A 25,905-nucleotide genomic window follows, 5' to 3' on the forward strand; every position below is an offset into this window, starting at 1 on the left:
GAATAGACACTGGAGAACTATTAAGGGGGGTAGGTATAGGGAATAGGCACTGGAGAACTATTAAGGGGGTAGGTATAGGGAATAGACACTGGAGAACTATTAAGGGGGTAGGTATAGGGAATAGACACTGGAGAACTATTAAGGAGGGGGGTAGGTATAGGGGATAGACACTGGATAACTATTAAGGGGGTAGGTATAGGAATAGACACTGGAGAACTATTAAGGGGGGTAGGTATAGGGGATAGACACTGGATAACTATTAAGGAGGGGTAGGTATAGGGAATAGACACTGGATAACTATTAAGGGGGGGGGGTAGGTATAGGGAATAGACACTGGAGAACTATTAAGGGGGGTAGGTATAGGGGATAGACACTGGAGAGCTTTTGCTGTGAAAGAAAGAGTTAACAGGCTGTAAAGAATATCAATATTTTTACTCAGCACCTGTTATAGAAGCAGCCCTGCAGCACAGGGGATAACTGAAGGATAACAACACCCAAGGTGACACCTCAGAGCAGACTCCTGACTGGAGTAGACTCTGGGCTAAGAGCACCGTGACAGAACACGGACACCTCAGAGCAGACTCCTGACTGGAGTAGACTCTGGGCTAAGAGCACCGTGACAGAACACGGACACCTCAGAGCAGACTCCTGACTGGAGTAGACTCTGGGCTAAGAGCACCGTGACAGAACACGGACACCTCAGAGCAGACTCCTGACTGGAGTAGACTCTGGGCTAAGAGCACCGTGACAGAACACGGACACCTCAGAGCAGACTCCTGACTGGAGTAGACTCTGGGCTAAGAGCACCGTGACAGAACACGGACACCTCAGAGCAGACTCCTGACTGGAGTAGACTCTGGGCTAAGAGCACCGTGGACAGAACAAGGACACCTCAGAGCAGACTCCTGACTGGAGTAGACTCTGGGCTAAGAGCACCGTGACAGAACACGGACACCTCAGAGCAGACTCCTGACTGGAGTAGACTCTGGGCTAAGAGCACCGTGGACAGAACAAGGACACCTCAGAGCACACCGTCCACAGAGCCAGTGGCTGATCTTTGGCAGAGGACTACTCGTTATGACCAGAGAGGACCACCTCCACTACCAAGCCTGGTCAACCCTGACTGACTGGCTAACCTCTGACCTCTGACTGGGAGACTGAGGAGAGGTTGATGTCTGGTTCATATAGTCATACCACCACTACAGTCCACCCACTGAGTAACTGAACACCACTACTGTAAACTGTATTAAAATGTACTACCCCAAGTGTTGTAGCACCACTACTGTAAACTGTATTAAACTGTACTACACCAAGTGTTGTAGCACCACTACTGTAAACTGTATTAAACTGTACTACACCAAGTGTTGTAGCACCACTACTGTAAACTGTATTAAACTGTACTACACCAAGTGTTGTAGCACCACTACTGTAAACTGTATTAAACTGTACTACACCAAGTGTTGTAGCACCACTACTGTAAACTGTATTAAACTGTACTACAAGTGTTGTAGCACCACTATAAACTGAAAGTCTACAAAGTGTTGTAGCACCACTACTGTAAACTGTATTAAACTGTCCTACACCAAGTGTTGTAGCACCACTACTGTAAACTGTATTAAACTGTCCTACACCAAGTGTTGTAGCACCACTACTGTAAACTGTATTAAACTGTACTACACCAAGTGTTGTAGCACCACTACTGTAAACTGTATTAAACTGTCCTACACCAAGTGTTTTAGCACCACTACTGTACTGTACACACAGAGGGCTTTAACCTTGACTCATCCTGTAGGCATAGTCCACAGATGAGACCATGATCATGATGTTTCCCTTAGTGTTCCTTCAGGAATGATCTGATCTGATCTCTCATATCCTGTCTGCCTCTGTTTCCCTTAGTGTTCCTTCAGGAATGATCTGATCTGATCTCTCATATCCTGTCTGCCTCTGTTTCCCTTAGTGTTCCTTCAGGAATGATTGATTGATTTATATTGTCTGCTTGTTGCCCTTAGTGTTCCTTCAGGAATGATCTGATCTGATCTCTCATATCCTGGCTGCCTCTGTTTCCCTTAGTGTTCCTTCAGGAACGATCTGATCTGATCTCTCATATCCTGTCTGCCTCTGTGTTCCTTCAGGTGTTAACCATTAATCACCCATGAGTTACATGGAACGTTCCTGGAAAACACCATCCTGGCATATCGAAATACTCCTGTTACTAATGATGATCAAATCTATACTTGAACCATTAGAGTCAGCTGTTGTTCATGTGCAGACTGAGCCCCAGTGTGTCAACAGCTCAGCTCAGAGTATTGACCAGCGCCAGGATGCGTCCCCAATGGAACCCTATTCCCCATAGGGCTCTGGTCAAAAGCAGTGCACTATGTAGGGAATATGATGCCATTTGGGACGTCACAAAAGATTTACAGAGGACAGTTCAGATAACTATCCTCAGTGCTCCGTCCCATTAAACACATAAAATGACAATATGCATTTTGAATGTGCCCACGGAAATGAATTATTCAATGGCCTGAAGATTTACTGCACTGTGACAAACATTTAAATGGGAGAAAACCCATTTTCCTCATCCTACATATTCAACACTGGTGTGACAGTAACAAAGCTCAACATTGACCTCCAAGATCATATTGTTAGATTTCTTTCACCATTACTTACAGAGTAGTAAAGACGCCCCCCTGGGCTGTGGGAATAATGTAAGGAACTCTCCTAGGATTGTATCACTGTTCGGGCCACTGACGTTCATTTACACAACACAAACCCATAGCTATGAGTAAAGGGTTGCAGGGGGAAGACAGCGGACAGCAGAGAGATAGAACGCTAAAGAAAAGGAACATGTAGAAGATAAAATATCAAAGGTTATCTGTGTGACTCACCAAGACTCTGTTCTCCACCTTGTCTCCTTTGATCTCTAGTTTGACTCTCTTCTTCACCGAGAGCTTGATCTTCCTACCCACTGCATCCCTCACACTCTCTACAGGAGGAGAGGAGAGGAGAGGAGAGGAGAGGAGAGGAGAGGAGAGGAGAGGAGAGGAGAGGAGAGGAGAGGAGAGGAGAGGAGAGGAGAGGAGAGGAGAGGAGAGGAGTGTTAGGTTTACATGAACAAGCAGCTGAGCACCCAGGACATAACATTTTGAATGAATTCATTTGATACAGTTTGTGTTATTATATCGTTAGGCCTATTTTCAAAAGCTACGCAATGAAAGATAATTGAGTTTGCACTTTATAGCAGGACTGATCTCCCAACAGGAAAGGATTTCCTGTCTGCTTTCATTTAAAATAAAACGTTACCAGTAATGAAATACTAATTCAATCCATAATTCACACACACCACAGTGGAAGCTAGTCATGTTTTAAGGTCTAAATAATCCTTTTTTAAATATTAGCTTTGAACCCCCACCTGCCTGGCTGAGATTTAAACCTTGTCACCAGTCCTATTTACTTCAGGTTCCGCTATTCAAATTGATTATTCACACCCTCTGGAAGCTCATCCAGCAATGAGAATTATAGAGGAACTGGGTAATCTCTCTCTCTTTCTCTCCCTTTCTCTCTCTCTCTCCCTTTCTCTCCCTTTCTCTCTCTCTCTCTCTCTCCCCCTTCTCTCTCTCTCTCTCTCTCTCTCTCTCTCCTCTCTCTGTCTCTCTCTCTTTCTCTCTCCCTTTCTGTCTCTCTCTCTCTCTCCCTTTCTCTCTCTCTTTCTGTCTCTCTCTCTGTCTATCATTCTCTCTCCTTCTTTCAATTCAATTCAATTCAATTTCAGTTTAAGGGGCGTTATTGGCATGGGAAACATACAGTACCAGTCAAAAGTTAGGACACACCTACTCATTCCAGGGTTTTTCTTTATTTCTACTATTTTATACATTGTAGAATAATAGTGAAGACATCAAAACTATGAAATAACACATATGGAATCATGTAGTAACCAAAAAAGTGTTAAACAAATCAAAATATATTTTATATTTGAGATTCTTCAAAATAGCCACCCTTTGCCTTGATGACAGCTTTGCACACTCTTGGCATTCTCTCAACCAGCTTCATGAGGTAGTCACCTGGAATGCATTTCAATTAACAGGTGTGCCTTGTTAAAAGGTAATTTGTTGAATTTCTTTCCTTCTTAATACGTTTGAGCCAATCACTTGTGTTGTGACAAGGTAGGGGTGGTATACAGAAGATAGCCCTATTTGGTAAAAGACCAAGTCAATATTATGGCAAGAACAGATCAAATAAGCAAAGAGAAATGACAGTCCATCATTACTTTAAGACATGAAGGTCAGTCAATACGGAAAATGTCAAGAACTTTGAAAGTTTCTTCAAGTGCAGTCGCAAAAACTATCAAGTGCTATGATGAAACTGGCTCTCATGAGGACCGCCACAGGAAAGGAAGACCCAGAGTTACCTCTGCTGCAGAGGATAAGTTCATTAGAATTAACTGCAGCCCAAATAATGCTTCACAGAGTTCAAGTAACAGACACATCTCAACATCAACTGTTCAGAGGAGAATGCGTGAATCAGGCCTTCATGGTCGGATTGCTGCAAAGAAACCACTACTAAAGGACACCAATAAGAAGAAGAGACTTGCTCGGGCCAAGAAACACTAGCAATGGATATTAGACCAGTGGAAATCTGTCCTTTGGTCTGATGAGTCCAAATTTGAGATTTTTGGTTCCAACTGCCGTGTCTTTGTGAGATGCAGAGTAGGTGAACGGATGATCTCTGCATGTGTGGTTCCCACCGTGAAGCATGGAGGAGGAGGTGTTATGGTGTGGGGGTGCTTTGCTGTTGACACTGTCTGTGATTTATTTAGAATTCAAGGCACACTTAACCAGCATGGCTACCACAGCATTCTGCAGCGACACTCCAACCCATCTGGTTTGCGCTTAGTGGGATTATCATTTGTTTTTCAACAGGACAATGACCCAAAACACACCTCCAGGCTGTGTAAGGGCTATTTGACCAAGAAGGAGAGTGATGGAGTGCTGCATCAGATGACCTCCACAATCACCTGACTTCAAGATGGCCGCCGTTTTATGTTCTTAACCAACCGTGCTATTTTGTGTGTTTTTCGCATTGTTTGTAACTTATTTTGTACATGTTTGTACATTCATTTTTTATTTTGCTGCTACCGTCTCTTATGACCGATAAGAGCCTCTGGACATCGGAACAGCGATTACTCACCTTGAACTGGACAAATAATGTTTCTTTAATGAGTCGGACGAGAGGGATTTGCTCCAGACACCTGACAGGGCCCTCATCCCAGTCATTCGCAGTAGAAAGAAAAGGAGATATCGCAGAAGGAGATCGGGGTGCTTGGTAAGGAGCCGGCGACGAGTGGCTAATCTGCCTTTGCCATCGATACTATTGACCAACTTACAATCGCTTGATAATAAAGTGGACGAACTACAGGCACGAATATCCTACCAACGGGACATTAAAAACGGTAAAATCTTATGTTTCACCGAGTCGTGGCTGAACGAAGACATGAATAACATACAGCTGGCGGGTTATTCACTGTATCGGCAGGATAGAACAGCAGCCTCTGGTAAGACAAGGGGTGGTGGTCTATGTATATTTGTAAATAACAGCTGGTGCATGATATCTAAGGAAGTCTCGAGGTTTTGCTCGCCTGAGGTAGAGTATCTCATGATAAGCTGTAGACCACACTATCTACCAAGAGAGTTTTCATCTATATTCTTCGTAGCTGTCTATTTACCACCACAAACCGATGCTGGCACTTAGACCGCACTCAATGAACTATATACGGCCATAAGCAAACAGGAAAACGCTCATCCAGAGGCGGCGCTGAGACCTGGCCGTGTGGTGCCAGGACAACAACCTCTCCCTCAACGTGATCAAGACAAAGGAGATGATTGTGGACTACAGGAAAAAGAAGAGGACCGAGTACGCCCCCATTCTCATCGACGGGGCTGTAGTGCAACAGGTTGAGAGCTTCAAGTTCCTTGGTGTCCACATCACCAACAAACTAACTAACATGGTCCAAGCACACCAAGATAATCGTGAAGAGGGCACGACAAAACCTATTCCCCCTAAGGAGACTGAAAAGATTGGGCATGGGTCCTCAGATCCTCAAAAGGTTCTACAGCTGCACCATCGAGAGCATTCTGACTGGTTGCATCACTGCCTGGTATGGCAACTGCTCGGCCTCAAGGCACTACAGAGGGTAGTGCGTACAGCCCAGTACATCACTGGGGCCAATCTTCCTGCTATCCAGGACCTCTATACCAGGCGGTGTCAGAGGAAGGCCCTAGAAATTGTCAAAAACTCCAGCCTCCCTAGTCATAGACTGTTCTCTCTGCTACCGCACGGCAAGCGGTACCGGAGCGCCAAGTCTAGGTCCAAGAGGCTTCTAAACGGCTTCTACCCCCAAGCCATAAGACTCCTGAACATCTAATCAAATGGCTATCCAGACTATTTGACCTCAATCCTATAGAACATTTGTGGGCAGAACTGAAAAAGCGTCTGCGAGCAAGGAGTCCTACAAACCTGACTAAGTTACACCAGCTCTGTCAGGAGGAATGGACCACAATTCACCCAACTTATTGCGGGAAGCTTGTGGAAGGCTACCCGAAACATTTGACCCAAGTTAAACAATTTAAAGGCAATGCTACCAAATACTAATTGAGTGTATGTAAACTTCTGACCCACTGGGAATGTGATGAAAGTAATAAAAGCTGAAATAAATCATTCTCTCTACTATTATTCTGACATTTCACATTCTTCAAATAAAGTGGTGATCCTAACTGACCTAAGACAGGGAATTTTTACTAGGATTAAATGTCAGGAATTGTGATAAACTGAGTTTAAATGTATTTGGCTAAGATGTATGTAAACTTCCGACTTCAACTGCATGTGGGAACTCCTTCAAGACTGTTGGAAAAGCATTCCAGGTGAAGCTGGTTGAGAGAATGCCAAAAGTGTGAAAAGCTGTCATCAAGGCAAAGGGTGGCTACTTTGAAGAATCTGAAATATAAAATATATTTTGATTTGTTTAACACTTTCTTGGTTACTACATGATTCCATATGGTGTTATATCATAGTTTTGATGTCTTCACTATTATTCTACAATGTAGAAAATAAAGAAAAACCCTGGATTGAGTAAAACCTTTGACTGGTACTGTATGTTAACATTGCCAAAACAAGTGAAATGGATAATAAACTAAACTGAAATAAATTATCTCTCTCTCTCTCTCTCTCTCTCTCTCTCTCTCTCTCTCTCTCTCTCTCTCTCTTCTCTCTCTCTCTCTCTCTCTCTCTCTCTCTCTCTCTCTCTCTCTCTCTCTCTCTCTCTCTCTCTCTCTCTCTCTCTCTCTCTCTCTCTCTCTCTCTCTCTCTCTCTCTCTCTCTCTCTCTCTCTCTCTCTCTCTCTCTCTCTCTCTCTCTCTCTCTCTCTCTCTCTCTCTCTCTCTCTCTCTCTCTCTCTCTCTCTCTCTCTCTCTCTCTCTCTCTTCTCTCTCTCTCTCTCTCTCTCTCTCTCCTCTTTCTCTCTTCTCCCCCTACCCCCCACCCCCCCCCCCTTCACACTGCACTCCGAATTCTGGAGTCTGGGGGAGTTTGGCATAACTGTCCCGGCTGTGACTGTGTGTCTGTGTGAACATTAGCTAACTACTTCACTGTGACTGGGTCTGGGTAAAACCCTCTCTGGGAATACAGGTGTTGTTCTGTTGTTGTAATAATCAATTAGGAGCCATGATCTGTAAACGTCCTAAGCTGTGACCCTTTCACCCTGGTGCTTGGCCTGTGACAAGCTGACAAGCCTCGGAGTCGTCAGACAAAGAGAAAGTTGTTCAGGCTAATCAGTGTTCTGCTCTCGCCGTTGCTCTTTCTTTCTCTCTCACCGCCCCTCTCTCTCTCTCTCTCTTTCTCTCACACACACACACACACACACACACACACAAACACACAATCCAGGTGACGGCTATGAGAGCATCCTCTGGGCTGTGTGTGTGTGTGTGTGTGTGTGTGTGTGTGTGTGTGTGTGTGTGTGAACAGAACAATGAGCATCTCTGAGCCACAGTCAGACAATGCAGCTACTTTCTCTTCCTGGTGTGTTCTGACAGAGCATTCTCCTGCTGATTGACTGCTCCATGCTGACTGCTCCATGCTGACTGACTGCTCCGTGCAGACTGCTCCGTGCTGACTGGCTTCTCTGTGCTGACTGACTGCTCCGTGCTGACTGGCTTCTCTGTGCTGACTGGCTTCTCTGTGCTGACTGGCTTCTCTGTGCTGACTGGCTTCTCTGTGCTGACTGGCTTCTCTGTGCTGACTGGCTTCTCTGTGCTGACTGACTGCTCCGTGCTGACTGGCTTCTCCGTGCTGACTGGCTTCTCTGTGCTGACTGGCTTCTCTGTGCTGACTGGCTTCTCTGTGCTGACTGGCTTCTCTGTGCTGACTGGCTTCTCTGTGCTGACTGGCTTCTCTGTGCTGACTGGCTTCTCTGTGCTGACTGGCTTCTCTGTGCTGACTGGCTTCTCTGTGCTGACTGGCTTCTCTGTGTTAAAACAGCATGTAGAAGAAATGCGATCTTCCTTCTACCATCACTCCCCTGTTCTATTCTATTGCCTTTTACTGTAATGTGGCAGCACATGATGTTATGTCAGCCCTCATTCCCTCAGTCACACCATCATCACGTTGCATTATTGTTCTCATTGGAGAACTAGGCTCAATACTCTTCCGCTTCTACAACTGTTTGTGTTACTGTATTGCTTCAAAACATAATTACATAATGAGGACTGGGTATGAGTGTGATCTTATCAGGAGCTGGTAGATCAACCTTAATGATACTGGACTCTAAAACGTCTGATGTCAAGTTACACAACTCTGGTGTACTGTCGGCTATCGAGGGTGAGAGTCACCAGGCCGAAGCCTATCACTGTGAAACAGACGTCCTGTCTTCAGGCAGGTTCTTATTACATGGGGTTTGGCGTAATGACACGCAACTAAACTAGTACCTTGAGTCAGAATTCGGCCAGCTTCCTTTCATTACAATTCAATCAGGTATTTATTTACATTGTAGGCCTACATTATTTACATGTTAACACAGCAGGGTTACAGCTAGGTGATTAATAAGATATCCAATCAGCAATTAACACACACCATGCTTTAGGGCTATATAATGAGTTGTCATTTAAATCAACTCCTCAAAAAAAAAAAAAAATAATAAAAGCTGGTGTAGGCCAATCTGATGTAGTAGCTTAGGGACCCCAAAAATAACCAAGACACACATATCCCTGCACTCACGCACGGGGGGGACATGAAGTTTGAAGGAGTTGAGTTGCCTGATTGATATTACACTCACACGGTGATTACCAAAGTAAACACAAAAAAACATACAAAGAGCGTCTGAAGCCGCAATCGGCTATGCCTGAGGTTTCCAAACGGTTAGAAATACACCTGACTGGTTTAATAATACTGTAGCCTAATGCAATGGAAGGATGATTTACCTGGATAAAGATACGATATAAAGGGATGAAAGACAAACAGACAGACTACTCCGGGATGCCTCTCTATCTAAACGATTTTTCTGCTATTATACGATTTTATATCGCTAAACCCAGCCAGTCTGGCTATTGAAATTATAGACTAACAATGGAATTCACAGAATATAGCGTTTCTTTGTTGGATGGTTATTATTAAAATATCAGCAACTCAACACAATTTAGCTACAATTTGTCACACAGTAAAAATCCCCCATTATTACAAGCCCATGGATTTTCCAAGAGCACAATACAATGTAAGAAATAGCGGGTAGCCTATACTAGCTAGTAGCTACTGTAGCAAACCGTTGTTCACATTTCTTACCAAGCAGTTCTTTGGGGACCTCTGATACTTCCTCGCTCATTTTTGCAGTCTTCGGTCGACGATAATATCCAACGGAAAACACGAAAATACTGTGTGTCAATACTTCAAATAACAAAATAACGGTTGGATACAACAGACAGATAGTCCTGCTCACGAAGTGTCAGGTGCCGCTCCGAACGCTCGGTTACATGTTTCCCTCCCCTCGCGCTTTCGGTAAGATGTATCCACATTTGCCTAGGCGCATATCCCTCCGTTTCCTGTCCGCTTCTAAAACTCAGGACAGGAAAATCATACATTGAGGAATAATAGATTTCCTCAGAGAATCCACTGATTAACGGCTAGTAGATGACACCACTAGGGCTCACCTCGCGAGAATGAACCGCCACCGGAAGAATCACACACCCTCAGAGCCCTCGTAGTACGCTACAGACCGTGATGCGCGAGCCCCTCCTCTCATGAGATGCCGGGACGGCTGTGGCTGGCTGGCTGCAGACCGGTCAGGAAGCGCAGCAGCAGGGAGGAGAAGAGGACATCTGCTGGCGCTGTGTGAAGCTACATGCTGTAGTGTGTATTACTGCTGTATTGCTTAGCAGATGCTCTTCTCCAGAGCGACTTACATGAGCAATTACGTTTAAGTGCCTTGCTCAAGGGCACATTGACAGATTTGTCACATATTCAGCGTGGAGTGGAGGGTAGGCCTAGCGATGATGATGATGAGGAGGAGGAGGAGGATGAGGAGGAAGAGGAAGATGATGAGGAGGAAGAGGAAGTTTATGATTATGAAGATGATGAAGATGAATGTGATGAAGATGATGGGGAGGAAAAGGAGAATGATGATGATGGGGATGGATGATGATGGTGAGGAAGAGTAGGATATTGAGGAAGAAAAGGAGGAGGAGGATAATGATTATGAAGCTGATTGAGATGAGGAAGAGGATGAAGAGGAGGAGGATAGTGGTGGTGGAGGGAGGGGGAGGAGGAGGAGGAGGCGGAAGAGGAAGAGGATGGTGGTGGTGGAGGAGGGGGAGGAAGAGGCAGAGGAGGAGGAAGAGGACCAAGCCTGACCTGCTGAGGAGTGACGGACTCCATCCTAGCTGGAGGGGTGCTCTCATCTTATCTACCAACATAGATAGGGCTCTAACTCCTCTAGCCCCACAGTGAAATAGGGTGCAGGCCAGGCAGCAGGCTGTTAGCCAACCTGCCAGCTTAGTGGAGTCTGCCAATAGCACAGTCAGTGTAGTCAGCTCAGCCATACCCATTGAGACTGTGTCTGTGCCTCGACCTAGGTTGGGCAAAACTAAACATGGCGGTGTTCGCCTTAGCAATCTTATTAGGATAAAGACCTCCTCCATTCCTGCCATTATTGAAAGAGATCGTGATACCTCACATCTCAAAATAGGGTTACTTAATGTTAGATCCCTCACTTCAAAGGCAGTCATAGTCAATGAACTAATCACTGATCATAATCTTGATGTGATTGGCCTGACTGAAACATGGCTTAAGCCTGATGAATTTACTGTGTTAAATGAGGCCTCACCTCCTGGTTACACTAGTGACCATATTCCCCGTGCATCCCGCAAAGGCGGAGGTGTTGCTAACATTTACGATAGCAAATTTCAATTTACAAAAAAAAAAATGGCGTTTTCGTCTTTTGAGCTTCTAGTCATGAAATCTATGCAGCCTACTCAATCACTTTTTATAGCTACTGTTTACAGGCCTCCTGGGCCATATACAGCGTTCCTCTCTGAGTTTCCTGAATTCCTATCAGACCTTGTAGTCATAGCAGATCATATTCTAATTTTTGGTGATTTTAATATTCACATGGAGAAGTCCACAGACCCACTCCAAAAGTCTTTCGGAGCCATCATCGACTCAGTGGGTTTTGTCCAACATGTCTCTGGACCTACTCACTGCCACAGTCATACTCTGGACCTAGTTTTGTCCCATGGAATAAATGTTGTAGATCTTAATGTTTTTCCACAAAATCCTGGACTATCGGACCACCATTTTATTACGTTTGCAATCGCAACAAATAATCTGCTCAGACCCCAACCAAGGAGCATCAAAAGTCGTGCTATAAATTCTCAGACAACACAAAAATTCCTTGATGCCCTTCCAGACTCCTTCTGCCTACCCAAGGACGTCAGAGGACAAAAATCAGTTAACCACTTAACTGAGGAACTCAATTTAACCTTGCGCAATACCCTAGATGCAGTTGCACCCCTAAAAACGAAAAACATTTGTCATAAGAAACTAGCTCCCTGGTATACAGAAAATACCCGAGCTTTGAAGCAAGCTTCCAGGAAATTGGAACGGAAATGGCGCCACACCAAACTGGAAGTCTTCCGACTAGCTTGGAAAGACAGTACCGTGCAGTACCGAAGAGCCCTCACTGCTGCTCGATCATCCTACTTTTCCAACTTAATCGAGGAAAATAAGAACAATCCAAAATTTCTTTTTGATACTGTTGCAAAGCTAACTAAAAAGCAGCATTCCCCAAGAGAGGATGGCTTTCACTTCAGCAGTAATAAATTCATGAACTTCTTTGAGGAAAAGATCATGACCATTAGAAAGCAAATTACGGACTCCTCTTTGAATCTGCGTATTCCTCCAGGGCTTAGCTGTCCTGGATCTGCACAGCTCTGCGAGGGCCTGGGATCGGGAGAGACACTTAAGTGTTTTAGTACTATATCTCTTGACACAATGATGAAAATAATCATGGCCTCTAAACCTTCAAGCTGCATACTGGATCCTATTCCTACTAAACTGCTGAAGGAGCTGCTTCCTGTGCTTGGCCCTCCTATGTTGAACATAATAAACAGCTCTCTATCCACCGGATGTGTACCAAACTCACTAAAAGTGGCAGTGATAAAGCCTCTCTTGAAAAAGCCAAACCTTGACCCGGAAAATATAAAAAACTATCGGCCTATATCGAATCTTCCATTCCTCTCAAAAATTTTAGAAAAAGCTGTTGCGCAGCAACTCACTGCCTTTCTGAAGACAAACAATGTATACGAAATGCTTCAGTCTGGTTTTAGACCCCATCATAGCACTGAGACTGCACTTGTGAAGGTGGTAAATGACCTTTTAATGGCGTCAGACCGAGGCTCTGCAGCTGTCCTCGTGCTACTAGACCTTAGTGCTGCCTTTGACACCATCGATCACCACATTCTTTTGGAGAGACTGGAAACCCAAATTGGTCTACACGGACAAGTTCTGGCCTGGTTTAGATCTTACCTGTCGGAAAGATATCAGTTTGTCTCTGTGAATGGTCTGTCCTCCGACAAATCAACTGTACATTTCGGTGTTCCTCAAGGTTCCGTTTTAGGACCACTATTGTTTTCACTATATATTTTACCTCTTGGGGATGTTATTCGAAAACATAATGTTAACTTTCACTGCTATGCGGATGACACACAGCTGTACATTTCAATGAAACATGGTGAAGCCCCAAAATTGCCCTCGCTAGAAGCCTGTGTTTCAGACATAAGGAAGTGGATGGCTGAAAACTTTCTACTTTTAAACTCGGACAAAACAGAGATGCTTGTTCTAGGTCCCAAGAAACAAAGAGATCTTCTGTTAAATCTGACAATTCATCTTGATGGTTGTAAAGTCGTCTCAAATAAAACTGTGAAGGACCTCGGCGTTACTCTTGACCCTGATCTCTCTTTTGACGAACATATCAAGACTGTTTCAAGGACAGCTTTTTTCCATCTACGTAACATTGCAAAAATCAGAAATTTTCTGTCCAAAAATGATGCAGAAAAAATTAATCCATGCATTTGTTACTTCTAGGTTAGACTACTGCAATGCTCTACTTTCCGGCTACCCGGATAAAGCACTAAATAAACTTCAGTTAGTGCTAAATACGGCTGCTAGAATCCTGACTAGAACCAAGAAATTTGATCATATTACTCCAGTGCTAGCTTCCCTACACTGGCTTCCTGTTAAGGCAAGGGCTGATTTCAAGGTTTTACTGTTAACCTATAAAGCGTTACATGGGCTTGCTCCTACCTATCTTTCCGAGTTGGTCCTGCCGTACATACCAATACGTACGCTACGGTCACAAGACGCAGGCCTCCTAATTGTCCCTAGAATTTCTAAGCAAACAGCGGGAGGCAGGGCTTTCTCCTATAGATCTCCATTTTTATGGAACAGTCTGCCTACCCATGTGAGAGACGCAGACTCGGTCTCAACCTTTAAGTCTTTACTGAAGACTTATCTCTTCAGTAGGTCATATGATTGAGTGTAGTCTGGCCCAGGTGTGTGAAGGTGAACGGAAAGGCTCTGGAGCAACGAACAGCCCTTGCTGTCTCTGCCAGGCCGGTTCCCCTCTCTCCACTGGGGTTCTCTGCCTCTAACCCTGTTACAGGGGCTGAGTCACTGGCTTGCTGGTGCTCTTTCATGCCGTCCCTAGGGAGGGGTGCGTCACTTGAGTGGGTTGAGTTACTGACGTGATCTTCCTGTCTGGGTTGGCGCCCCCCTTGGTTTGTGCTGTGGTGGAGACCTCTGTGGGCTATACTCGGCCTTGTCTCAGGATTGTAAGTTGGTGGTTGAGGATATCCCTCTAGTGGTGCGGGGGCTGTGCTTTGGCAGAGTGGGTGGGGTTATATCCTTCCTGTTTGGCCCTGTCCGTGGTTTCTTCGGATGGGGCCACAGTGTCTCCGGACCGCTCCTGTCTCAGACTCCAGTATTTATGCTGCAGTAGTTTATGTGTCGGGGGGCTGGGGTTAGTTGGTTATACCTGGAGTACTTCTCCTGTCTTATCCAGTGTCCTGTGTGAATTTAAGTATGCTCTCTCTAATTCTCTCGTTCTCTCTTTCTCTCTGAGAACCTGAGCCCTAGGACCATACGTCAGGACTACCGGGCATGCTGACATCTTGCTGTCCCCAGTCCGCCTGGCCTTGCTGCTATTCCAGTTTCAACTGTTCTGCCTGCGGTTCACGAAACCCCTACCTGTCCCAGACCTGCTGTTTTCAACTCTTAATGATCGGCTATGAAAAGCCAACTGAGAGACCTGAGCCCTAGGACCATACGTCGGGACTACCGGCCGTGGTGACTCCTTGCTGTCCCCAGTCCGCCTGGCCTTGCTGCTATTCCAGTTTCAACTGTTCTGCCTGCGGTTATGGAACCCCTACCTGTCCCAGACCTGCTGTTTTCAACTCTTAATGATCGGCTATGAAAAGCCAACTGAGATTTATTCCTGATTATTATTTGACCATGCTTGTCACTTATGAACATTTTTGAACATCTTGGCATGGTTCTGTTATAATCTCCACCCGGCACAGCCAGAAGAGGACTGGCCACCCCTCATAGCCTGGTTCCTCTCTAGGTTTCTTAGGTTTTGGCCTTTCTAGGGAGTTTTTCCTAGCCACCGTGCTTCTACACCTGCATTACTAGCTGTTTGGGGTTTTAGGCTGGGTTTCTGTACAGCACTTCGAGATATTAGCTGATGTACGAAGGGCTATATAAAATAAAATTGATTGATTGATTGATTGATGGTGGTGGTGGAGGAGGGGGAGGAAGAGGAGGAGGAAGAGGATGGTGGTGGTGGAGGAGGGGGAGGAAGAGGCAGAGGAGGAGGAAGAGGATGGTGGTGGTGGAGGAGGGGGGAGGAAGAGGCAGAGGTGTTATTGAGGATAGTGAGCAGGATGGAACATAAAGTTGATAATCACACCTCAACACCTTGACTTCAATCTTAAATCACTGAGTTACCACAGGACAGGAGTCCAGTCAGCATGTCCTGTTTACGTTTTTCTGTATTATTTCTAAGAATTTATATGGATTCATCCTAATCTCATTTACCAGACACTTCCTCCCATTGCTTTCTGCAATTAGCCTTGGGAAGAGGTTAGATTTACCCTACAGTGATGTCTGTCTGGTCAAAACACATACAAAACACCGAAAATGTTGATGAATGACAAATTATTACTTAATCCCGCCAATAGATGGCAGTAAAGTGACAGGGTATGATCAGGAGTCCCACTTAAGACTCCTTGGACTGAGCAGAGGGGATGAGGGTTCCTTATTCTTGAGTGGTGATTTGCTCATTTGAAACTAGTGAGAAGGGAGCTATTTGGTGTGCTTCTCCAAGAGGTTCCATTTGGTTAGTTGTGTTGAGAGCAGGGTTCAAATTACAGGTGGGCTGGGGGTACAGGGCACAGCCATGAGTGTCAAAGATATACTGTATATGTTGGGCACCCCAAGCACATGACAACCTCACTCGGTATAAGGTTGAGAATCATTGTTTTGGCTTTGTTGATATCGACACTGTCCCCTTAGAAACAGAAGACGGTAAAACTAATCAGCCATGCCGTGTGCGCGCAGGTTCACTGTCTTTCTCTGAGCGCCACAGGCTATAATCTTGCAGGTGCTGTTTATCTGCTACTCTGTCATTTGATCCGTTCGCAGCAGAAGACATAAAGTGTATTATCCCTTAAGGCTAAAGGGCTGGAACTGAGCTTATTGTGCCCTGTTTAACAAAGTGTGTCTGTCCTAAATGACACCATATTCCCTATATAGTGCACTACTTTAGATCAGAGCCCCTACAGGGCCAGGTTAAAAGTAGTGCACTATATAGGGAATAAGGTGCCATTTAGGATGTAGTCTGTGTGTTTATTCCAGAAGGAGAAAGATGTGTTTTCCAGGCATTGTGGTCAGACAGAAACACAGTCACACTTTCACAAAAAATAAAATGCAGCAACAAAAAAAAACGTGGAAATTAGGGTGACCGTGTTTGGGACCAATTTGGAACGTTCCGAGTGTTCCGAAAGAAATAAAGAAAGAAAGAAAGAAAGAAAGAAAGAGAGAAAGAGAGAAAGAGAGAAAGAGAGAAAGAGAGAGAGAGACAGAGAGAGAGAGAGAAGATATCCATTGTTTATCATGTTGGAATTAAGCAAAAATAGCCAGAGAAAGAACAAATGTTCCTTGACATGTAGAGGTTTGGCCTGCATCTCAAATGGAACCCTATTCCCTATATAGTGCACTACTTTTGACCAGGCCCCATATGGCTCTAGTCAAATGTAGTGCACTATATAGGGAATAGGGTGCCATTTGGGACGCATCCCCTGGACGACATCACCCGGGGGTTTCTGATCGGAAAGTCCTGAAGTTAAAATAATTGTTTCAGTTCTGTTCTCTCTCCCTGAAATTCTAATTGTACAGACAGTGGTCAATGACAGCTAAGGGTTGTTTGGACTATTTCAGAGAAGTCTATTTCAGACACACATGAATAGAAAAATGTTACAAAAATGTTACAGTGATTACTTACTAGAAAGTGTGGGGCTAAAGATGTATGACAAACAGGATGGAACTCACTTAAGAGTGCAGGTCTTAAGAGTGCAGGTCTGGGACACAGAGAAACACAAACATCAACAAAAAAATAAACAGACATTCTTAAAGAGACAGATGACTGGACCTTCATTTACCAATCATTTCGTCATTTTTTTCTCTCCATCATTTCCAGTTAAAACATTGAACATTTTACTGTGTGGTTTGCCTGCTCTGCTTCCATCCCTCGTGTGTTCTGCACTTGTTGGGCTGCTTGGTAAAGAATGAAAGCACGGTTTAGTGGCCTCTCTGTGTCAGGTTTGAGGTTTCAAACGTCTGGTTGAGTAGTCACCTCACCTCCATCAGGGGACCCTATTAGGTCACTCACACAGACACACACACACACAGACACACGCACACACACACACACACACACACTCACACACACACACACATGCAGACACACACACAGACACACACACACACACACTCACACTCACTGTAACGATCCCGGCAGTCTGAGTCGGGTCCTGTCTGTGGACTAGTTTTTCTGTTCGTGATCTCCAGTTTCCCGAGGGTTCGGGAACGCTCCGGGGAGCTCTCTTGATTTCCGCACCTGCATCCCATCAGCAATCTGCACACCTGGTCCTGATCATCACCCTTCTTAGGCTCTGGCCTAACATCCATTCCCTGCCGGATCGTTAGCCATGAACAGTAGGTTTACCAGAGTATCAGTCTTAGAGCCTAAGCGTTAGTTTTGTTGTTTTTGCACCTTGTTGGTTTGTTGCTTACTTACCCCCGTTTTGTTCCATCTGCAGTCACCCGTCCGGAACCTTCATCCAACCTCTGCCTGGTGGTCGGCGGCTGCCGACCCAGGATGGGATCAACCACTGCACCCCCAACAACTAATCAACGCCGCCCGCTCTGTTCCCTGGATTATTCAGCATCACTCTTGAATTTGTAAATAAACACTCACCTTCGTTTCAACTTACCTTGTCCTGGTCTGCTTCTGGGTTCTGGCTTAGCAACTCGTGACACTCACACTCACACTCACACACTCACACACTCACACACACACACACATGCACACACACACACGCACACACACAGACACACACACACACACTCACACTCACACTCACACTCACACACTCACACACTCACACACACACACACATGCACACACACACACACGCACACACACACACACAGACACACACACACGCACTCTATTGATTCAAAGTTCCTAAATTGAGGAACATTTGAGACCCAGGAACCAGACACAACGGTGGCCTGACCTGGTTGCCTTCAGCATCTCCCCCCGTTCCCCTCCTATAGAAATACATAGTCGGCCATATTGAGTGACCCCATTAGTTTAATTCCAGTCAAATTGCTATGGTCAGAGGGGCTTTCCCTGTTCTAGTAAATCTATTACTATATGTCACCTTTACCCTGGTTATAGTAATGTTGGCAATAAACTCAACCCACCAGATTAAATTTACCACAGTGTGTCACCTCAATTGTAGAGGAGCCTTGTAAAGAAGAACAGGCATCAATCACGCTAGCTAGCCTGTTGTTGACATGGTGAAGGTTAGGGTGTTGGATGGAGAGAAATGTTTAAAGGGGTGTCACCTCTTTGCAAGTGTATAAAGAGTTGACTATTTGTTGACAAATCATGATTTATATCTGTTGACAGGAGACATGGGGGAGGTTTGGGGGACAGAGAGATACGAGGTGACTCCTTGTTGAGTTATATCTGTTGACAGGAGACATGGGGGAGGTTTGGGGGACAGAGAGATACGAGGTGACTCCTTGTTGATTTATATCTGTTGACAGGAGACATGGGGGAGGTTTGGGGGAGGCATGGGGGAGGTTTGGGGGAGGTTTGGGGGAGGTTTGGGGGACAGAGAGATACGAGGTGACTCCTTGTTGAGTTATATCTGTTGACAGGAGGCATGGGGGAGGTTTGGGGGAGGTTTGGGGGACAGAGAGATACGAGGTGACTCCTTGTTGAGTTATATCTGTTGACAGGAGGCATGGGGGAGGTTTGGGGGACAGAGAGATACGAGGTGACTCCTTGTTGATTTATATCTGTTGACAGGAGGCATGGGGGAGGTTTGGGGGAGGTTTGGGGGAGGTTTGGGGGAGGTTTGGGGGACAGAGAGATACGAGGTGACTCCTTGTTGTGTGTGCATCAACATTCACTATTTGTTGTCGGCTAAAATGATTCACTTAACTGTCAGTTTCAATTTGACATCTCTTTCATGTTGGCTGTTATTAACACTTGAACCACCGTGTGCAGTAAAAGAGAAGCGAGAGACGGAATAAAAGGTGGTGTTATGGCTTTAGGCTTTAGTATGAAAAAGGACCAGCTCTTTTCCTGAGGACTGACAGTACTTTCATTATTTGACCAGGACAAAGAAAACACATTGTGCAACCATGACTGATCAGTATTTTGGAAGTCAGTTGATAACCAGTGAACACACAGCCATGCAGTATACAGCACAGTGGTTTACAGTAGTAGATTCATGATCGTTGTAGGCTATGTGGTACTGTGTCCTCTCCGTGAGTTATTCAGATTGAGAAACTTCTTCTACATCACAGTGAGGTGATGAGGTCACCACGTTTCTAACCAAGTTACAATCAGAGGCTTCCTGTAACTCTCTCATCTTCCTCTCTAGTCTCTCTGCCATCACACTCTGATGTATCTTCCTCAGTATTTCCGGTAGACTCCTCAGGTCTTCCTCTGAGGCATCCCTGATCCAGTCCCTCACCTGGCCCTGCAAGAGGCCTCTCTGGGCGGACTGGGAGAGGCTGTCGGGCGGGTGCTGCTGGTCAAATAAAATGACATTATTTTATTTAAATTGCATTTAAAAATCGCAGCACATTTTCAAATAATAAAATTAAGGAGATATACAACAACAGAAGGCAATACAAGAGAATAATGAAATAACATCTAAAAAGTCTAAAATAATAGTGAAATCATTGATTAAAGGCCAGGTTAAATGTAAACCTCTACTGTGTGTATCTGTATTTGGTATTTTATTAGGATCCCCATTAGCTGTTGCCATAGCAGCAACTACTCTTCCTGGGGTCCACACAGAACATGAAACATGACATTATACAGAACATTGACAGGCAAGAACAGCTCAAGGACAGAACTACATCAATGTAAAACAAGAAAAATATAACTATAAAAAGGTTCTGTACTGACTCAATACTGAGAAAAATAAGACTACTATTCTAGTGCCATTTATATTTTCATATATTACATTACATTCAGTAGCATCTATCAGGACACACACACACACACACACAATGTTTAGGTCTGTCCCTCTAACCTGATGCTCCTGCTCTTCCCCGCTGGCCATCAACCTCCAGACCAGCCTCCTCAGCTTCACCGCTCTCATCTTGTGATGAGCGAAGAAGTCCGGAAGGAACGTTCTGAGTAGTTTAAACTCACCTGCAAACGAGGGAAAAGGGAGGTTTGACTGTTAGTAACATTAACGTAATACTAATGTATAATACCAACGTAATGCAAAGTATGCTAATACTTTCATTACATTTCATAAAAGCCTGCGGTAAATAAAATATAGACCACCAATTCTGTTTCAGTATTTGGGTTTGAAACACACACTAAAAACACAAGCCAATATCAAGATCTAGTCGATAATGTGATACCCACCTCCATCTTTGAGTTCTTCACAGGAAAGGGCGCAGAGGTTGTCATGCCAACACGTGCCACTGAGGGCGGTCTTACGCCCCAGTGACGCGCAATTGGTGTGATTTACGCACGGCGCGCGCGAAGGAGAGTTGTAGGAGAAGGAACCTTGAGGGCATTTTTCACACTCTGTGTCCGTCTCCGTCGTACCTGTGGGGTTATTTGACATTTTTAAACAAATGTATATTACTATTTGTCCGTTGTAAACCATTATTCTATCTATCTCCAAAAGAATGCGATTGCGCAAAGAAGGAAATGGTGATGGATCTGTCTGTTCCGTTTCTTACCTCTCCGTTTCACCCCGTGGCCAGAAGGACACTCCGTGTGTCTGATACAGAAATCGGCGTCCCAGTAATATCCTCCTTTGCACTCACACACCCTGTCATTGAGAACCGAGCACTCCTCCTTGACCACCTGGTGCTCCCCACAGAACGTGCTGCAGTACAGGCACTTGGGCAGGTAGTTCCAGTACTGAGTGTAGTGGCTTGATGGACACGACGTACACACGGTCTGTGTGGTGGCTGTGCAGTGCGCAGACATATGATGGCCAGGTGGACAGCGATTACAGGTGAGTAACTGGCCGGTGGTGGGGTCCAGGTGGTGGTAGGTGGTCGGGGTCTGACTTTGAAGAACCTCCATCATTGCGCCACAGCTGAGATCAACCGCGGCCAGCACTACGAGGATTGGGAACAACTGTAAACATGAGAAAATAATGCGCTTAGTTTAATGCACTTTGTTTAGAGCACGTTGTGACAATTGCTGATGTAAAAAGGGGCTTTATTAAATACATTTGATTGATGTAAAGGTTTCAACTACCGTAGGCTAGGGGCCACCAATTAATTAGTCAACATTATTATACAATTTACTAATAATCACAAACAGCTTTTTGGTCATGGGAATATTAGATTGTTGTCACAGCATCACATTCCCATTGTACAATATAGCTAAATATTTGACTTTAAATGTTGCAAATATATAAATAATGTTTTAAAAAGGAACATCATTGTACTTTAACTGTATTACTGTATGTTTCATTATCCCATAATCAGAAGTGTAACTCACCATGTTGATGTTGTCTCTTGTCCAGCTGTAAAAGGACTTGATAATGGGTCCTTCTCTCTGTCCTTTATTGTCAACCGTGGAATGGAAAGAGGAAGGGGAGGAGACTGAGGTATTTGACCAGTCAGGAATGGAGACATATCCTCTATTAGTGGCCGATTCAGACCTTACCATCCTTTATTGTCAACCGTGGAATGGAAAGAGGAAGGAGAGGAGACTGGGGTATTTGAACAGTCAGGGATGGAGACATACAGTGGGGGGAAAAAAGTATTTAGTCAGCCACCAATTGTGCAAGTTCTCCCACTTAAAAAGATGAGAGAGGCCTGTAATTTTCATCATAGGTACACGTCAACTATGACAGACAAATTGAGAAACATTTTTCCAGAACCACACGGGGGGACCTAGTGAATGACCTGCAGAGAGCTGGGACCAAAGTAACAAAGCCTACCATCAGTAACACACTACGCCGCCAGGGACTCAAATCCTGCAGTGCAAGACGTGTCCCCCTGCTTAAGCCAGTACATGTCCAGGCCCGTCTGAAGTTTGCTAGAGTGCATTTGGATGATCCAGAAGAGGATTGGGAGAATGTCATATGGTCAGATGAAACCAAAATAGAACTTTTGGGTAAAAACTCAACTCGTCGTGTTTGGAGGACAAAGAATGCTGAGTTGCATCCAAAGAACACCATACCTACTGTGAAGCATGGGGGTGGAAACATCATGCTTTGGGGCTGTTTTTCTGCAAAGGGACCAGGACGACTGATCCGTGTAAAGGAAAGAATGAATGGGGCCATGTATCGTGAGATTTTGAGTGAAAACCTCCTTCCATCAGCAAGGGCATTGAAGATGAAACGTGGCTGGGTCTTTCAGCATGACAATGATCCCAAACACACCGCCCGGGCAACGAAGGAGTGGCTTCGTAAAGAAGCATTTCAAGGTCCTGGAGTGGCCTAGCCAGTCTCCAGATCTCAACCCCATAGAAAATCTTTGGAGGGGAGTTGAAAGTCTGTGTTGCCCAGCGACAGCCCCAAAACATCACTGCTCTAGAGGAGATCTGCATGGAGGAATGGGCCAAAATACCAGCAACAGTGTGTGAAAACCTTGTGAAGACTTACAGAAAACGTTTGACCTGTGTCATTGCCAACAAAGGGTATATAACAAAGTATTGAGAAACTTTTGTTATTGACCAAATACTTATTTTCCACCATAATATGCAAATAAATTCATTAAAAATCCTACAATGTGATTTTCTGGATTTATTTTTTCTCATTTTGTCTGTCATAGTTGACGTGTACCTATGATGAAAATTACAGGCCTCTCTCATCTTTTTAAGTGGGAGAACTTGCACAATTGGTGGCTGACTAAATACTTTTTTTCCCCACTGTATCCTCTATTAGTCCATATTATAACACCTTCATAACACGCCTGGTGTCCCCGGGTAGTCATAACACGCCTGGTGTCCCCGGGTAGTCATAACACGCCTGGTGTCCCCGGGTAGTCATAACACGCCTGGTGTCCCCGGGTAGTCATAACACGCCTGGTGTCCCCGGGTAGTCATAACACACCTGGTGTCCCCGGGTCGTCATAACACGCCTGGTGTCCCCGGGTAGTCATAACACGCCTGGTGTCCCCGGGTAGTCATAACACGCCTGGTGTCCCCGGGTAGTCATAACACGCCTGGTAGTCATAACACGCCTGGTGTCCCCGGGTCGTCATAACACGCCTGGTAGTCATAACACAGGTCACTTTCCATTGTAAATAATACAATCTTTCAGCATCTCTGATTTGCATGACATGCTGTGCAGATGTGTCAACCTTGGCAGTCGTGCATTTATTCCTCTGTCAATAGAAGAAAGGTACGTACTATATTGACTCACTGCTCGAATGGCACCCTATTCCCTCTCTAGTGCACTACTTTGCCCTATGGGCCCTGATCAAAAGTAGTGCACTATAAAGGGAAATAGGGTGCCATTTGGGACGCATGCCTCTTGTTCTGCCAGCTAATATAATGAATCATATATCCTAAACCACTGGCTAAGACACTCAGAAGTGAACAGAATTTTGAGGTGGGTGATTCATATTAATGCTGATATCATTTGTATCCCACTAGGCTATTATTAAATATATTTAATTAAGAAGAAATTAGGATAGTTTAGATCCATCTGTCTTGCTCTCTCAGTCACTCACACACATCATCACACACACATACACACTCTTAGGCCCAAAAAAAGTGTCAAAAACTCCAGTCACCCAAGTCATAGACTGTTCTCTATGCTACCGCACGGCAAGCGGTACCGGAGCGCCAAGTCTAGGACCAAAATGCTCCTTAACAGCTTCTACCCCCAAGCCAGAAGACTGCAGAACAATTAATCAAATGGCCACCCGGACTATTTACATTGATTTGTTTTTACACTGCTGCTACTCACTGTTTATTATCTATGCATAGCCACTTTGCCCCTACCTACATGTACAAATTACCTCGACTAACCATTGACTCGGTACCGGTACCCCTTGTATATAGCCTCGTTATTGTTATTTTGTTGTGTTACTTTTTATTTTATTTTACTTTAGTTTATTTAGTAAATATTTTCCTAACTCTTTCTTGAACTGCATTGTTGGTTAAGGGCTTGTAAGTAAGCATTTCACGTTATGGTCTAAACCTGTTGTATTCGGCGCATGTGACAAATACACATTTATTTGATTTGATTCTCTCTCTCTCTCTCTCTCCCTCTCTCTCTCTCGCACGCCCACACACACTCACTCCATGACAACCAAAGAACTCTATAATCATATCTGTAAAGGTCACAACTACAACTTCCTAAAGTTAAAATCTGGAAGTTCTAACTGTTGAAGGATGCTGGGTCCCTATGTAGACAGAGAGAGACCACAGCAGAACAGTCATGAGGATGTAGAGTCAGGGTTACTTCCTATGGAGGATCATAATATTGTTATACATGTTACTATGATATCTTTAAAAGGTCAGCTGACCCGAGTCTAGCCTGGTCCCAGATCTAGTTTGTACTGTCTTACCAACTCGTATGGTCGTTGTTGCTGCCTATGACCATAGGACCTGGCAAGACAGCACAAACAGGTCTGCGATCAGGCTAGACAGGGTCTGCTTTCTGGTTTAAAACAGGTGTTTCTTCCAAAGAGTTATGGTTAGTTTCTGAGGAGCAAGGTGAGCCACACATGGCGTGACAATGACAATAGGTACAAAGGAACACAAACCAACAGGGACCAGACTAGTTGTAACCAGATCAGACTAGTTGTAACCAGATCAGACTAGTTGTAACCCGATCAGAGTAGTTGTAACCAGATTTGACTAGTTGTAACCAGATCAGACTAGTTATGACTAAATACAGAGGAGCAATATGAGCAGCAAATGGCCTGACAATGAGACAATGACCCTAGGCTTTAGGAAGACATCACAAACAGATCTGGGACCACACTAGTGGAGGTGAGAAAGGGAATAACTTTCCAGGAGACATGATGACACAGTGAATAACCTTCCAGGAGACATGATGACACAGTGAATAACCTTCCAGGAGAGACTGGATGACACAGTGAATAACCTTCCAGGAGAGACTGGATGACACAGTGAATAACCTTCCAGGAGAGACTGGATGACACAGTGAATAACCTTCCAGGAGAGACTGGATGACACAGTGAATAACCTTCCATGAGACAGGATGACACAGTGAATAACCTTCCAGGAGACAGGATGACACAGTGAATAACCTTCCAGGAGACAGGATGACACAGTGAATAACCTTCCAGGAGACAGGATGACACAGTGAATAACCTTCCAGGAGAGACTGGATGACACAGTGAATAACCTTCCAGGAGAGACTGGATGACACAGTGAATAACCTTCCAGGAGAGACTGGATGACACAGTGAATAACCTTCCATGAGAGACAGGATGACACAGTGAATAACCTTCCATGAGACAGGATGACACAGTGAATAACCTTCCAGGAGACAGGATGACACCGTGAATAAACTTCCATGAGAGACAGGATGACACAGT

The 25,905-nt window shown here is 44.8% G+C and overlaps 2 protein-coding genes across 7 annotated transcripts in view; both read right to left on the bottom strand.

Annotated features, from left to right (window-relative positions):
- The window catches only part of LOC121542751 (F-actin-uncapping protein LRRC16A), a 233,349-nt gene extending 223,129 nt beyond the window's left edge, over window positions 1–10,220 (bottom strand). For all 5 annotated transcript variants that reach the window (XM_041852279.2, XM_041852277.2, XM_041852278.2 and 2 more), the window contains exons 1-2: window positions 9,829–10,220; window positions 2,889–2,986 (exon numbers count right to left, since the gene is read on the bottom strand). In XM_041852279.2, coding sequence (XP_041708213.2) covers window positions 2,889–2,986; window positions 9,829–9,868 — 138 coding nt within the window. In that variant the 5' untranslated portion in view covers window positions 9,869–10,220. The remainder of the gene's footprint in view (window positions 1–2,888; window positions 2,987–9,828) is intronic.
- Window positions 10,221–19,422: 9,202 nt separating this feature from the next.
- On the bottom strand, window positions 19,423–22,129 carry LOC121542364 (tumor necrosis factor receptor superfamily member 6B). 2 transcript variants are annotated; one of them, XM_041851766.2, is made up of 5 exons: window positions 21,881–22,129; window positions 21,106–21,511; window positions 20,783–20,968; window positions 20,439–20,560; window positions 19,423–19,928 (listed from the first exon to the last, which is right to left on the bottom strand). In XM_041851766.2, the coding sequence occupies exons 1-5, from the start codon at window positions 22,049–22,051 to the stop codon at window positions 19,668–19,670; spliced, it is 1,146 nt and encodes a 381-aa protein (XP_041707700.1). In that variant the 5' UTR covers window positions 22,052–22,129; the 3' UTR covers window positions 19,423–19,667. The 2 variants fall into 2 exon arrangements, with proteins under 2 accessions (XP_041707700.1, XP_041707701.1); XM_041851767.2 differs by having other exon boundaries at window positions 19,423–19,925; window positions 21,881–22,125.
- Between the last annotated feature and the right edge of the window lie 3,776 nt (window positions 22,130–25,905).

This window comes from Coregonus clupeaformis, unplaced genomic scaffold, assembly GCF_020615455.1.
Source record: "Coregonus clupeaformis isolate EN_2021a unplaced genomic scaffold, ASM2061545v1 scaf0146, whole genome shotgun sequence".
Lineage (NCBI taxonomy): Eukaryota > Metazoa > Chordata > Actinopteri > Salmoniformes > Salmonidae > Coregonus > Coregonus clupeaformis.